The sequence below is a fragment of the Somniosus microcephalus genome, chromosome 4, assembly GCF_052327205.1.
Source record: "Somniosus microcephalus isolate GS21.2 chromosome 4, FLI_Smic_1.0, whole genome shotgun sequence".
NCBI classification, from domain to species: Eukaryota; Metazoa; Chordata; class Chondrichthyes; order Squaliformes; family Somniosidae; genus Somniosus; species Somniosus microcephalus.
Genome location: NC_140990.1, coordinates 323353598 through 323367869, shown reverse-complemented (window position 1 = coordinate 323367869; position 14272 = coordinate 323353598). Strand labels below are relative to the sequence as shown.

The window sequence follows — 14272 nt, the reverse complement described above, 5'->3', positions numbered from 1 at the left end:
ACTTACACTTGCTTGCTGTTTGCAAATGTTAACGCATTTGCCTTATAAAGGTTGTAGGTGAGTGTCCTTGCTCCCAGTGAGCCTAGGAAAAAAGCTTTTACTCACTGGCGGAGGTGGAAATTTCCCTAGTGTCCCCCATGAATAGTTCCCTACCCCCCCTACCCCGGGAGGTGCGCTCTCTGATTCCCACCGCCCCCCCCATCACCCCCAAGAAATTGAAGGTGGTCAATTCTTTATAATCGCAAACAGAAAATCCTGGAAACACTCAGCAAGTCTGGCAACATCTGTAATCTGGGAGAGTGGGCAACCCTGCCTTTTGACTTCAGGCCAATAGTATAAAACGGGCGGTTATCAGATCACTTTCCCTCTCTCCCGAAGTCACTGGAACAAAACTCGGGAGAGATGTACAACGGGCGGCTGATCCGATATCCAATAAATGACCCCACAGGCACTGAGAGCCGGAGGGTGCAAATTTAAATGCCATTTCACCCTCCGTTCAATGAACAAACGACAAGGGGGGAACAAATATTCAGAAGGTGGCAAATAAAGTCCAGCGGTGGATTCCAACCTCTTCAGTCCCAAAATAATCTGATAATACCCTCACAGATAGGCTAAAGACTACGGAAGCGATGCAGAGAAAGTTGGCGGGGGGGGGGGGGGGGCGGAAACGAATGGAAACAGAAACTGATTGGAATGACAGTTACCTCACAATGTCCGAAAGCGCTTTACAGCCAATGACACACTCTTTTTGAAGCGTAGTCACTGTTGTAATGTAGGAAACGCGGCAGTCATTTTCCACACAGCAAGGTCCCACAAATAGCAATGAGATAATGACCAGGTATTCTGCTTTAGCGATGTCAGTTAAGGGATGAATATTGGCCAGGATACCAGGGAGAACTGAAGAACACAGACCGGGCCTAGGTTCAACGTTTCATCCGAAGGACTGTCATCTCCGATGGTGCAGCACTTTCTCAGCAACGCTCTGCAGTATTAGTTTGGATTTTGTGCTCAAGTCTCTGGAGTGGGACTTGAACTGGCTGTCAGGCGATCGCCCGACCAGCAACACCCACAAAGTCCATCTGCGTGGCTTACTTTTAGTATTCTCAGGAGATGGTGTTCTGTTAAAACTTAACCAAGCTTCTTTTATTTCCAGGATCTTATCAATGTTTGGTCTCTTCCTAATAGCCCTGGGCACTGGTGGTATCAAACCCTGTGTCGCAGCTTTTGGTGGCGACCAGTTTGAAGAGGAACAGGTACGTGAGGCATAAGAGTGTCGGATGTTTGAAACAGTATTATTTATATGTTTACTGACACTAAAGTTGTAAGCATACAGGATCCTGGGCTTTAGAAATAGAGCCATAGGGCTGGATTTTGTCAATGGGGACGTGATGGAGGCAGGACTCCCACTTTTTGGGTTGTAGTCCCGCCTCCATCGACTTGTGGCCAACCCACGCTATTTTTCCTTGATTGACCTTGTTAAGCCAGCCCAGCGGGCTCAGCAGGCCAATTAAGGAACACCTGGTTACTGGTGACGTCAGCGATTGACATTTCATCTGTCAAGAGCTTTTGACAGATGAAAAATCAGCATTTGACAGCTCTGTGAAGCTGTCAAACACTGACAATCTGTCTTCTAACTTGAGTCCTTCTACTCAGACTCAGTTAGAGATCTCTCCAGACCAGAAAGCAGAATGCTGCAGCTTTTGATAGATCAGCAGCCATTCTGCTTTCTGTGCCGGTGAGATGAGGGACTCCAGAGACCTGAAGGAAGGAAGCCTGCAGGAGAAAGTAAAGGTAAGTAAAACTTATTAAAACACTTTACACACACCTCACACACTTAACTCTGCACACATGCACCCATCACTCACCTGCACAACGGACATCTCGACCCCTCCAACCCCTGCAGACCGGCGGTCCGCCTCACTAAATTGGCATGGTTCGGAGCCGTCGGGAAGCCCACACTTCAGGGTTAAAAATAGGGATTAGGCAAAAAACTGCCTGTTAACTACCTGTTAACAGGCAGTTAATTGGCACTATTCCCCTTCCCGCCTCAGGGAGAAACATAGAAACATAGAAGATAGGAGCAGGAGTAGGCCATTCGGCCCCTCGAGCCTGCTCCACCATTCAATGAGATCATGGCTGATCATCCAAATTCAGTACCCTGTCCCTGCCTTCTCCCCATATCCCTTGATCCCTTTAGCCGTAAGAAATATATCTAACTCCTTCTTGAATATATTTAATGAACTGGCCTCCACCGCCCTCTGTGGCAGAGAATTCCACAGGTTCACCACTCTCTGGGTGAAGAAATTCCTCCTCATTTCAGTCCTAAATGGCTTACCCCTTATCCTTAGTCTATGACCCCTGGTTCTGGACTCCCCGGCCATCGGAAACATCCTTCCTGCATCTAGTCTGTCCAGGCCTGACAGAATTTTATAGGTTTCGATGAGATCCCCTCTCAATCTTCTAAACTCCAGTGAGTACAAGCCCAATCGACACATCTCTCCTCATACATCATTCCTGCCATCCCAGGTATCAGCCTGGTGAATCTTCGCTGCACTCCCTCCATGGCAAGAACGTCCTTCCTCAGATAAGGCGACCAAAACTGCACACAATACACAAGGTGTGGTCTCACCAAGGCCCTGTACAACTGCAGCAAGACATCCTTGTTCCTGTACTCGAACCCTCTTGCTATGAAGGCCAACATACCATGTATCTGACCTGTGCTGGGAGGCGGCCGCCTGGGACATTGGCACGGAGGCGGGTTGGGGGCGGGATGGGTTCGTGCCCACCGATTCTGCAATTTTCCCACCACTCCCGCCTCCAAACCCACCTCCACGGGGCTTGGAAATTCAAGCCCATAGAGTACAAAGGCAAGGAAATGATGCTAAACCTTTATAAATCACTGGTTAGGCCTCCGCTGGTGTATTGTGTTCAATTCTGGGCACCGCATTGTAGGAAGGATGTCAAGGCCTTGGAGAGGGTGCAGAGGAGATTTACCAGAATGGTACCAGGGGAGGAGGGACTTCAATTATGTGGAAAGACTCTGCACACAGCACACATTACATTAACTAAGCCCTGTGCCTCAGCCTGAACATCAAGAACAGGTTTTAGTGATTCACTATGACTGTCCTCACTCATAGATTGGGCACATTTTTACACTCATAGACTGGGCAGTCTTTATACTCATTGACTAGGCGCACTTTCCACTCATTGACTGGGCACACTTACATTCATTGACTGGGTCTGGTATATATTGCATTGACTGGGTCTGGTATAAACTCATTGACAAGGTCTGGTGTACACTCATTGACTGGGTCTGGTATACACTCATTGACCAGGTCTGGTGTACACTCATTGACTGGCTCTGGTATACACTCATTGACTGGATCTGATATACACAGCATTGCCTGGGTCTGGTATATATTGCATTGACTGGGTCTGGTATACACTCATTGACTGGGCCTGATATACATGTAGCCTGGTGAAATGGAGCAGCACAGGACACGAACTTTCGTTTTTTGGGTTTTTTATTCTGTATTAATAACTTGGGTCTAGGTTTAGGATGAAATTGTAAATACATAAAACACAGTCGACAAAATACGGCAGTGGCTTGCTGCAAAACAGAACATGAGGCAAACCACAGGTGAAGGCAGTTAATTAACTAACAATCATTATACAAAACAAAACATATCATACCATACATTCGTATGTCCCGTTATCACTTGTCACCTCTTACAAGCAAACAGAAAGTATTAAACTCGTTCGAAACGTAGCCCCAAGGACTCAACAACAATTTTAACAAAGGTTAACACCAGCACATGGTGGGACAATCTACAAGCATCCCCGTGATATCGAGTGATTTGGGAAACAATATCACTTTAAAACTATGTCTGGCTGCACTAAATGCTGTTTTAGTTGTACTTTACGCAGACTAAGTTCATTTCAAAAGTCATATTCACCCCAACTCTCCTCAGAGCACACCCCCCACGCTGGATCTAGAAAATGGAGGCTGTGAAGAAAGGGGAGGTTCCTTTGGCATCACATGGCCTTACCCATAACCCTTTTCTCCTTTTTTCAAATTCTAAAGGGGAAAATGAACCGCGCCATCTAGTGGACTTAAATATTCACTGCATTTTCCCACTTGGCTACATTCTCCCCTGCTTTAAAGTCAACGTCCTCGGTGACTTAGCACCCGTTTTTCACTTCTTTTACAGCTTCTCGAAAAAATGCAGTACCCAGACTCGATAAAACATGAGAGAACACCTCAGGACTGAGTGAGACTGCATTACAGGCTGACTGAGGCAAATGGTATGGGTTAGGGTTTACCCCAGCATTGGCTCTTTTAGTTCTGCGAGGAGCCGGAATGGGTACCTCAACCTCAGTCCCACACTCAGAAGGATCTGAATGCTCTGGCTCAGAAACAGCCTCTGATTCCTGTACATCTTGGGCGTTACCAACAGGATCATTGTTTACTTTTTCCTCCTGAGTTAACTCTGGATAGGTGACTTCCTCTACCACAACAAACTCAGTATCAGAGGGCTCTGGCAACGATTCTGTCAAAAGAGTGACAGGGGGTACGGTGACAGGGGACTTGGTTCTCGTCCGCCTAGGCTCAGGGACAGGGGTAACACATGGCCTAAGATTAACTCTATGGACCCTTTTTAAAGGACCGCCCTCTACAGGCTCAACTGCATGTGTAGTACCCTGTACCTCCACCACTCTGTACACAGTAGGACCCCACGCATCCTGAATTTTGTTCCTACCCAAAGGCCTGTGTCGTAAGTATACCAACTGACCCACCTCAATGGTTGGACAGTACACTTTGTCTTTGTTAAGTTCAATTCTTTGAGCTGATTTCTTTTCAGTGTACTCTCTTGCCCTTGCATGTGCCTCCTTCAAACGCTCTTGGTGGACAACCAACCACTCATGTTTCTTGTCTAACACTTCCTCCTGACCTAATAAAGCATCTACAGGAAGGTGTGGATGAACCCCGAAAAGCAGATAGTACGGTGAGTAGCCAGTCGTAGCATGGGGTGTTACATTGTAGGCATACACCAACTCAGATAAGTGCTCAGGCCAGCGGCGCTTCTTTTCTGGAGGCAGTGTACGCAAAAGATCATGTAAAGATCTGTTGAATCTCTCACATTGAGCATTTCCTTCTGGGTGGTGTGGGGTAGTGCGGGTTTTCTTTACACCATAAAGCTTACACAGCTCGGCAATGATTTCACTCTCAAAATTTTGACCTCTGTCTGAATGCAATCTTTCTGGGACCCCATACTTCATGAACCACTCTTTGAGAAGGACTTTTGCCGTGGTATCAGCCTTTTGGTCCCGAGTAGGGAAGGCTTGTGTGAATTTAATGAAAACATCGGTCACCACTAACACATTCTCACGACCATCGGAGGCCGGTTCCAGCATGGTGAAATCTACAGCAACTACTTCAAGGGGCCGGGAGGCTAGAAATGATTTCATAGGGGCATGTATCTTGGGGTGGGGCATTTTTGTCAAAACACACCTCTCGCATTTCTTGACCCACTGTTCCACATCCCCATACATCCCAACCCAAAAACATCTCTGTCTCAAAAGGTTCTGTGTGCGCTCTATTCCCTGATGGCCCATACGATCATGCACACCTTCAAGCACGACTTCTTTCAAACAAGAGGGCAGTAGTAGCTGGTGACACTCACCAACATGGGCATCCTCGATTACACGGTACAACAAACCATCTTGCTCACAAATACGGGGCCACTGCTTTAACGTGGATAATACTAGCTTGGATAACTGCGACCTCTCCTTGTAAGTTGGCCTTCGCTGCTCACCCCAAAACTTCCTAAACACGCTGAGGGTGGGGTCTGTGTCCTGAAACTTACGTAGTTCCTCTTTAGAGTAACCGGGAAGTGTTGGTGTGTTACCCTGCAACTCACTACGCTCAGTACTTTCTTCTGCGTCCGAAACACGGATCTGTCTGACTTTACAGCACTTGACTCCTGCTGTCCCTAAGTCTGGTCCTAGAGCTGTTCCCTTGTGAGTGACATTACATATGGCCACACAACCATCATAGTCCGCATCCCCACTGTCTGACTCGGGCTCCCCTGCTAACGGCTGCCTAGAGAGGGCATCTGCTGCTGCATTACAGCGGCCTGGGCGGTACTTGACGTCAAAGTCAAAAACAGCTAACTGAGCCACCCATCTTTGCTCAACAGCACCTAACTTAGCTGTAGAAAGGTGACACAGGGGGTTGTTATCTGTTATGACAGTGAACTTGGAACCTAGAAGGTAACCTCGAAATTTCTCTGAAACAGCCCATTTGAGGGCGAGGAGCTCTAGTTTCATACTGCTGTAGTTTCTGTCATTTCTTTCAGCATTACGGAGCCTCCTACTGGCATATGCTATCACTCTCTTCCTATCTCCCTGCTGCTGGTGGAGGATGGCACCTAATCCTAGGTTACTGGCATCCGTCTCTACAATAAAAGGCTGAGTGAAATCTGCGTAACCTAACACTGGAGCACTGATCAGCTTTTCTTTCAGCTGTTCGAAAGCAGCTTGGCACGCCGCTGTCCATGAACCTTCAAACAACCGTTTTGCTTTTGCTGGGCTGTCTTCCCTAAGGCATGCATTGACTACGTCATGGAGAGGGCCAGCTCGTTTAGAAAAATCCTCAATGAACCTCCTGTAATAACTACAGAAACCAAGAAATGACCTCAGATCTTTGACTGTACTGGGGACCAGCCACTTCTTTACGGCGGCAATTTTCTCTGGATCTGTCCCTATACCCTCCCCTGAAATTTGATGCCCAAGGAACCTGACTTCCTGCTGCAGGAAGTGACACTTTTCAAGCTTTACTTTCAAACCTGTCTCTTTCAGTCGTCTTAGAGCTGTCTCAAGCCTCTCTAAATGGTCCGGGAAGGTCTGAGAGAACACAAGGATGTCATCTAAATACACTAATAGGATGTGGAACACTAAGTCGCTCATAGTCGCTTGCATAAGTCGTTGAAAAGTCGCAGGTCCATTACAGACACCAAAAGGCATTCTGAGGTACTCAAAAAGGCCAAAAGGAGTTGTAAAAGCAGTCTTAGGCCTGTCACTTTCACGAACAGCAACCTGGTGGTACCCACTTGCAAGATCAATGGTCGAGAAGAACTTTGCACCATGAAGGGCATCAAAACTCTCGTCAATGCGGGGCAAAGGAAATGCGTTACGTCTGGTTTTTGAGTTTAGTTTCCTAAAGTCAACACATAGTCATATGTCTCCATCAGTCTTACGAACTACCACTATGGGTGAAGCGTATGAACTATTGCTCTCCTGGATGACACGCTTTCTTAAAAGCTTAGTGATGTGGTCCCTCACCTCTTTGTGCAGTGTAGGTGGGATACGACGGTATGGCTCTGTAACTGGTGCGTCATCTACCAAGTTAATCTCATGCTCAACTTTATCAGTGTAGCCTAGGTCCTCATCCTTAAAAGCAAATACTTCCGAATACCTGGCTAAAAGTGCACCTAACTCTGCTTGTTGGCCCTGTGTGCCACCTATGTGTAGTTTGTCCAAAAGCAACTGAATGTCTTGGTCTGTCATCTGTCCTTCTTGTCTGCCAACAGTTACTTCCTCTGTGTCAGCGGAGATGCGTTGAAATCGCACCTCACAGGAGTCCTTGTCTACACACTCTGCCTGAGTCGGAATACCAAGCCTGGTCCTGGGGTTTAACCACACATCCTCCTCAGAGAAATTTACCACCTGCACTGGAAATAAATGTCCCTTTGATTCAACTAGAGTGGGGACAACTACCAGGCCACCTGGCAATGGTGTGTTACCTGGCTCCAACAGCATTTTAGTGCTGCCACCTGACTGAGTTTTAAGTCCCTTTACATAGACTGTAGCTATGGAAGACGCAGGCACATGTACAGCACCCCTACCAGCTACACGGACAGAAGATGACTTTGGAGTGATGTTACACTGTTGTACTTGCTGAAATGCTTCCCTCCAATCTGAATCCAACTTTCCCCCTAGAGTAGTGTCAAACTCAGCATGAACTAGTTGTCTGCATCGGCTGATGATGTTCATACCAATAAGACCTGGTGCTGCAGGCTGTGACTGCTGATGCTCTTTGACTACCAGGAAACCACATTCGGGTAAGGTTATGCCCATAGTTTCAACGTCTAACTCAAGGTAGCCCAAGTAGGGAATGTCCAACCCGTTGGCGGCAGTGATCTTAAGCCACCCGGTTGTAGGCAGCATATCCTCATCCCTCCCAAGTAAGTGCTCTCTGAAAAAAACTTTAGTAATAGTGCTGACTTGGCTCCCGGTATCCAGTAAACAGTTAGCAGTAACCCCCCCAATCTTGAGATCTACTACTGGACATTTACCTATTGCACGGTCAAGAAATCTGTCACGAATACCAGTACTGTTCTGAGAGCCTGCAGGTTTTCCTCGCATTGCCCGGCTCATGGCAATCGAGGGAGTTAGTTTTCCTGCACCCCAGCCAGCATTGGTGGATGTGTTTGCTACCTCGTGCTTCTGAGGACACTGTTTGGCAATGTGCCCCGCCCCGTTGCACTTAAAGCAAATAGGCTGACCTTCATCAGTGAACTTTGGCTTGGCTCTAGGTTTCCCAACCTTGTCATTACCCGTGTTTTCCTTCTGTAGAGCAAGACCCCGTACTGCCTCTGTTAGTTCCCCGATAACTTTACCCTGTTCCGCCACCACTTTAAGAACATCCTGTAAAGTGACAGCCTGGCTGCCTGGTACCCCAATGGCAGAACACTGAAGATCCCTCCCCGTACTGTCACACACTACATTCTTGCTCTTTGCAACTTTAGTGCTACAGGGCTGGTCTTCTAAGGACCATAAGACAGCTTCCTCACGTACATCGAACAGGGTAGACTGGGGGTTGTCTCGTACAAACTTGCGCAACTCTCTCCGGAGTGAGGGATCTCTAACACCATCAACAAATCTGTTTCTGACAACCCGTTTTGTGTCCGGCACAGCATCAGGTGATTGCTTTACCAAAGTTCTAATAATCTGAGAGAGTGCATGTGAGTATTCTTGGAAACCTTCACCCTCTTCTTGCTTGCGTCCATAGAAAGTTTCTAACAGCTGGGACTCACTGCGTTTTTCGGTGAAAGCCCCCCTTAGGTAACTGAACAGGTCACTGGGCTGCTTAGACTCTCCACCCAACCGTAACCTAATTTCCTGTAGGACTGCCCCCCTCAACAAAGATCGAATGAAATCTACCTGCTCTGCAGGAGTCTGATCTCTAGCTCGTAGTACACTTTCAACCTCTTCAATGAACTCATCAACTGAACGACTATCTTTGGATACCTCACCACTGAATGGTTGGATCTGACGCTCTCTGGGTACATACACATATGACTTGGTTGCCCCATTACCTAGAGTGGCAATAATTACCATTGCTTGGTCATGGTTTTTTTTCAACTCTGAAATCTGTGCCTTGAGTTGATCTATCTGGTTGCCCTCACCCACACTCGAGGTATTGTCCTCACCATCCGAATTGTGAGCTCCACCCGCCTCCTCAGGAGGGTCTAACATTTTGACTCAGTTCACAAGTCCCTGACAGTCACTGAATGGGATGGCCGCTGTGACGATTCTTCTCCAATGGTGTCCCTCCTCGGTGCCTTGATGGGTCCTCTCCCAGATTGGTCCTGGCGCCCTCTGGATCCCGTCTGTCTGGTCTGGTCCTCCTTAGCAACCCCAGGCAGCATTCTCCGTCCGTCTCCAGGTCCACTTGGCACCACACCGCTCTTCCCCCACTGCCGTATTTTATGTAACTTTCCCAAACCTGAGAAACTCCAAGCTAACAGACCCCACTCCTGGTACCAAAATGTGTAGCCTGGCGAAATGGAGCAGCACAGGACACGAACTTTCGTTTTTGGGTTTTTTTATTCTGTATTAATAACTTGGGTCTAGGTTTAGGATGAAATTGTAAATACATAAAACACAGTCGACAAAATACGGCAGTGGCTTGCTGCAAAACAGAACATGAGGCAAACCACAGGTGAAGGCAGTTAATTAACTAACAATCATTATACAAAACAAAACATATCATACCATACATTCGTATGTCCCGTTATCACTTGTCACCTCTTACAAGCAAACAGAAAGTATTAAACTCGTTCGAAACGTAGCCCCAAGGACTCAACAACAATTTTAACAAAGGTTAACACCAGCACATGGTGGGACAATCTACAAGCATCCCCGTGATATCGAGTGATTTGGGAAACAATATCACTTTAAAACTATGTCTGGCTGCACTAAATGCTGTTTTAGTTGTACTTTACGCAGACTAAGTTCATTTCAAAAGTCATATTCACCCCAACTCTCCTCAGAGCACACCCCCCACGCTGGATCTAGAAAATGGAGGCTGTGAAGAAAGGGGAGGTTCCTTTGGCATCACATGGCCTTACCCATAACCCTTTTCTCCTTTTTTCAAATTCTAAAGGGGAAAATGAACCGCGCCATCTAGTGGACTTAAATATTCACTGCATTTTCCCACTTGGCTACATACACATTGACTGGGTCTGGTATATATTGCATTGACTGGGTCTGGTATACACTCATTGACTAGGTCTGGTGTACACTCATTGACTGGGTCTGGTATACACTCATTGACCGGGTCTGGTGTACACTCATTGACTGGGTCTGGTGTACACTCATTGACCGGGTCTGGTGTACACTCATTGACTGGGTCTGGTATACACTCTTTGACTGGGTCTGGTATACACTCTTTGACTGGGTCTGGTGTACACTCATTGACTGGGTCTTGTATCCGTGTGTTAATGGAGACACGGAATGCAGGAGTTGGTTTAACAGGTGTTTACTGGACAAAGTCTGGAGGTGAACTAAAAGATACAAGACACTATACAGGCTTATATAGCCCGAGTGGCCACTACCGGCATTACAGTACACAGGGGTTCTTAAAGGCACATACACCACAATTCCTCCCCTTTTAGACAACCAGTACATAACATTTTAAGTAATTGTTATTAACATGTTTACAAGAACAATAATCTACACATTTGCTGCAGTTAATCAATTATAAGTCAGTCTCTCTGGAGGCTTCCTGACTCGGTCCGGATAACGCCTCGGTGGTGTAGTAGTTTTCGGTGGTGTAGTAGGTTCTTTTGGCAAGGTCGATTCGGCTTGAATGCCAGTGTTGGGTTCATCTGGTTCCAGTATCACCGGATCGGAGGTAGATACTATGGGTATCTCTGCTTCATCATTAGGCGTATAGAGTGATGGTGTAGGTTGTCCCTTTTCAGATGACTCTATGATCTGGTCAGCATGGCGCCTTATTATGCTTTCTCCAATGTCCACGGTATACATCAGCGGTCCTAGTCGTGTGCAAATAGTTCCAGGCTGCCATTTCTCGGTACGGTAGTCCCGGGCCAAAACTTGTTGACCTATCTGGAAGGTTCTAGTTGGCCTTTCATTCATGCCTTGATATTGCTGGTTCTCTACGTCCCTTCTGATGTTTGGCTTGATCAAATCCAGCCGGCATCTTAGTCTTCTATTGAAAATCATCATGGCGGGAGTTTGGTTTGTAACCACATGTGTTGCATTCCTGTATGCAAACAAGAAGTTATCTACCTTATGCTGTAGATTAATGTCTTCATTACCCATAGCCTTTATGGCCTTCTTGAAGGTCTGGACAAACCTTTCAGCCAATCCATTGGTGGCGGGATGGTATGGGGCGGACGTGTAGTGCTTAACCCCATTGTTTTTTAAGAACTTCCTGAATTCTTCGGACACAAATTGTGGTCCATTATCAGAACAGATCTGTTCCGGCAGCCCATTCCTGGCAAATATGGTCCTTAATACTGTGATGGTTTTTTCCGTGGTGGTGGAGGACATCTTTATTACCCCCGGCCACTTGGAGTGTGCATCAACCGCGATTAAGAACATTGAGTCCATAAATGGACCAGCAAAGTCGATGTGTACCCTTTGCATTGGTTTTGTAGAGGGGCTTGTGGTGGGGCGTTTTGGACCTTCTGGCATCCTAGACAGCCCTTGGTCATTTCTTCGATGTCTCCATCGATACCTGGCCACCACACAAACGCTCTGGCTAGGTTCTTCATTTTCACTCCACCCAGATGCCCCTTGTGAAGCTCCTTTAGCACTTTATCCTGGAGTTTGGGTGGAATCACCACTCTGGATCCACACATCAAGGTTCCTCGGCACACTGACAGCTGTTCTCTTCTTTGCGAGGATGCTGGCAACAGTGGTTCGCCATGTGCTGGCCATCCCTTCACCGTTAAATCGTAGACTCGTGAGAGAGTCGGGTCATTTCTCGTTTCCTTTTCAATGGCAGAATTTGTTACTGGTAGACATTCCACTATGGTTGAGTGGAACATCTCCACTGGGTCCACTGTAGGTGCCTCTTCTACCGTTGGCAATGGTAGACGCGATAAACCGTCAGCATTTCCATGCTGTTTTGATCCTTTGTATTCTATGTCATATTGGTGTGCCCCTAGGAAAAGGGACCACCTCTGTAGCCTTTCCGCTGTCATAATGGGAACGCCCTTTTTAGGGTTGAATATGGAGACGAGGGGTTGATGGTCAGTCAACAAGGTAAATTTTTGTCCGTGTAGGTAATGGTTGAATTTCTTCACTCCCCATACCAGGCTGAGTGCTTCCCTGTCGATCTGGGCATAGTTACGCTCAGCTGAGTTCAATGAGCGTGACGCAAAAGCTATCGGCCGCTCCGAGCCGTCAGGGAATCTATGCGATAATACCGCTCCTACGCCGTAAGGGGATGCATCGCACGCCAGTCTGATTGGCAGTGATGGGTTGTAATGAGCCAAAACTTCCTTGGACGTGATCAAGCCTTTACATTTATGGAAGGCACGTTTACAGTCTTCGCTCCATTTCCAAATTACTCCCGTTTGTAGCAGTTCGTTAAGAGGGTGCAGAACAGTTGACAAGTTAGGTAAAAATTTATGATAGTAATTTATCAATCCCAGGAACGACCTTAATTGTGAGACATTTTCAGGTGCTGGGGCTTTTATGACCACTTCAATTTTTTCAGGTGACTTATGCAACCCTTCTTCGTTAATTATGTGGCCACAATATGATATTTGTTTCTGGAAAAATTCGCACTTGGGGCAATTTGCTCGTAGGCCCCGTTCTCTCAGCCTAGCGAGCACCTGCTCCAAATTGGCAAGGTGCTCGTTGTCGTTTTCTCCTGTTACAAGGATGTCGTCTAGGTAACATTGAGTCCCCGGAATCCCTTGCAGGTCTTGCTCCATAGCTCTTTGCCAGATAGCTGGAGCTGATGCTACTCCGAAAACCAGTCGATTGTACTGGTACAGGCCTTTGTGTGTGTTTATCGTGAGATATCTTTTAGAGGCCTCCTCAACCTCCATCTGTAGATATGCCTGTGCCAAGTCAATTTTGGTGAAACGTTTCCCTCCAGATAATGAGGCGAAAATATCTTCTATCCTCGGAAGAGGATACTGTACCGTGTGAAGGACCGGGTTTACAGTCACCTTGAAGTCCCCACAGATGCAAATTTTTCTTTGTTCTTCAGATTTATCATTATTCAACGTTTTCTTCATGACCGGGACGATGTGTGTTGCCCACTCGCTCCAATCTATCTTGGATAACACGCCCGCCTTTTCCAAATTCTCCAGCTTTGCCTCGACTGCTGGACGAATTGCGTATGGCACCGGCCTTGCCTTAAAAAACTTGGGAATTGCCGCATCTTCCACTTTTATTGAGGCGGTGACGCCTTTCAAGGTTCCTAGTTCCTGTTGAAACACTTCTTTGGCGTTGGCCAAGATGTCTTTTAATTGTTCCGGTATGACGTCATCATCATTTTTTTCCTTACTGGTCACTGTCAGTGCCTGAATGGAGTGCCAGTCTAAACGTATCTTCCTGATCCATTCACGTCCCAACAGCGGTGGACCACCATCTTGCAGAACGTATAAATACAACTTCTGTATTTCCTTGCCGTTGTATACAACAGGCACCCTTATTTTTCCTCTGGGGTATACTTTCTGCCCCGTATATGTTTTCAAGATAATGGATGTGTCTTTCAAAGGTATATGCGGAAATAGCCGCTCGTAATCCCGTCGACTTATGACGGTCAGAGCTGATCCTGTATCTAGCTGCATTTTAACTGGGGACCCCGCTATCGTGAGGGTAACCCAAATGGTCTGGTAATCTTCTTTGGCAATTACATTATGTAATTTGAGACAGCTTAGTCTCTTGTTTCCGGAGTCGCTATCGCTCTTCTGGTCTTCGGAGCTACTGTCCGTCATCA

General features: G+C 46.9%; 1 protein-coding gene across 1 annotated transcript in view; it reads left to right on the top strand.

Moving 5' to 3' along the window:
- Positions 1–14272, top strand: part of slc15a2 (solute carrier family 15 member 2) — a 129942-nt gene that overhangs the window by 19682 nt on the left and 95988 nt on the right. The window contains exon 6 of the mRNA XM_085986848.1: positions 1154–1253. Coding sequence (XP_085842974.1) covers positions 1154–1253 — 100 coding nt within the window. The remainder of the gene's footprint in view (positions 1–1153; positions 1254–14272) is intronic.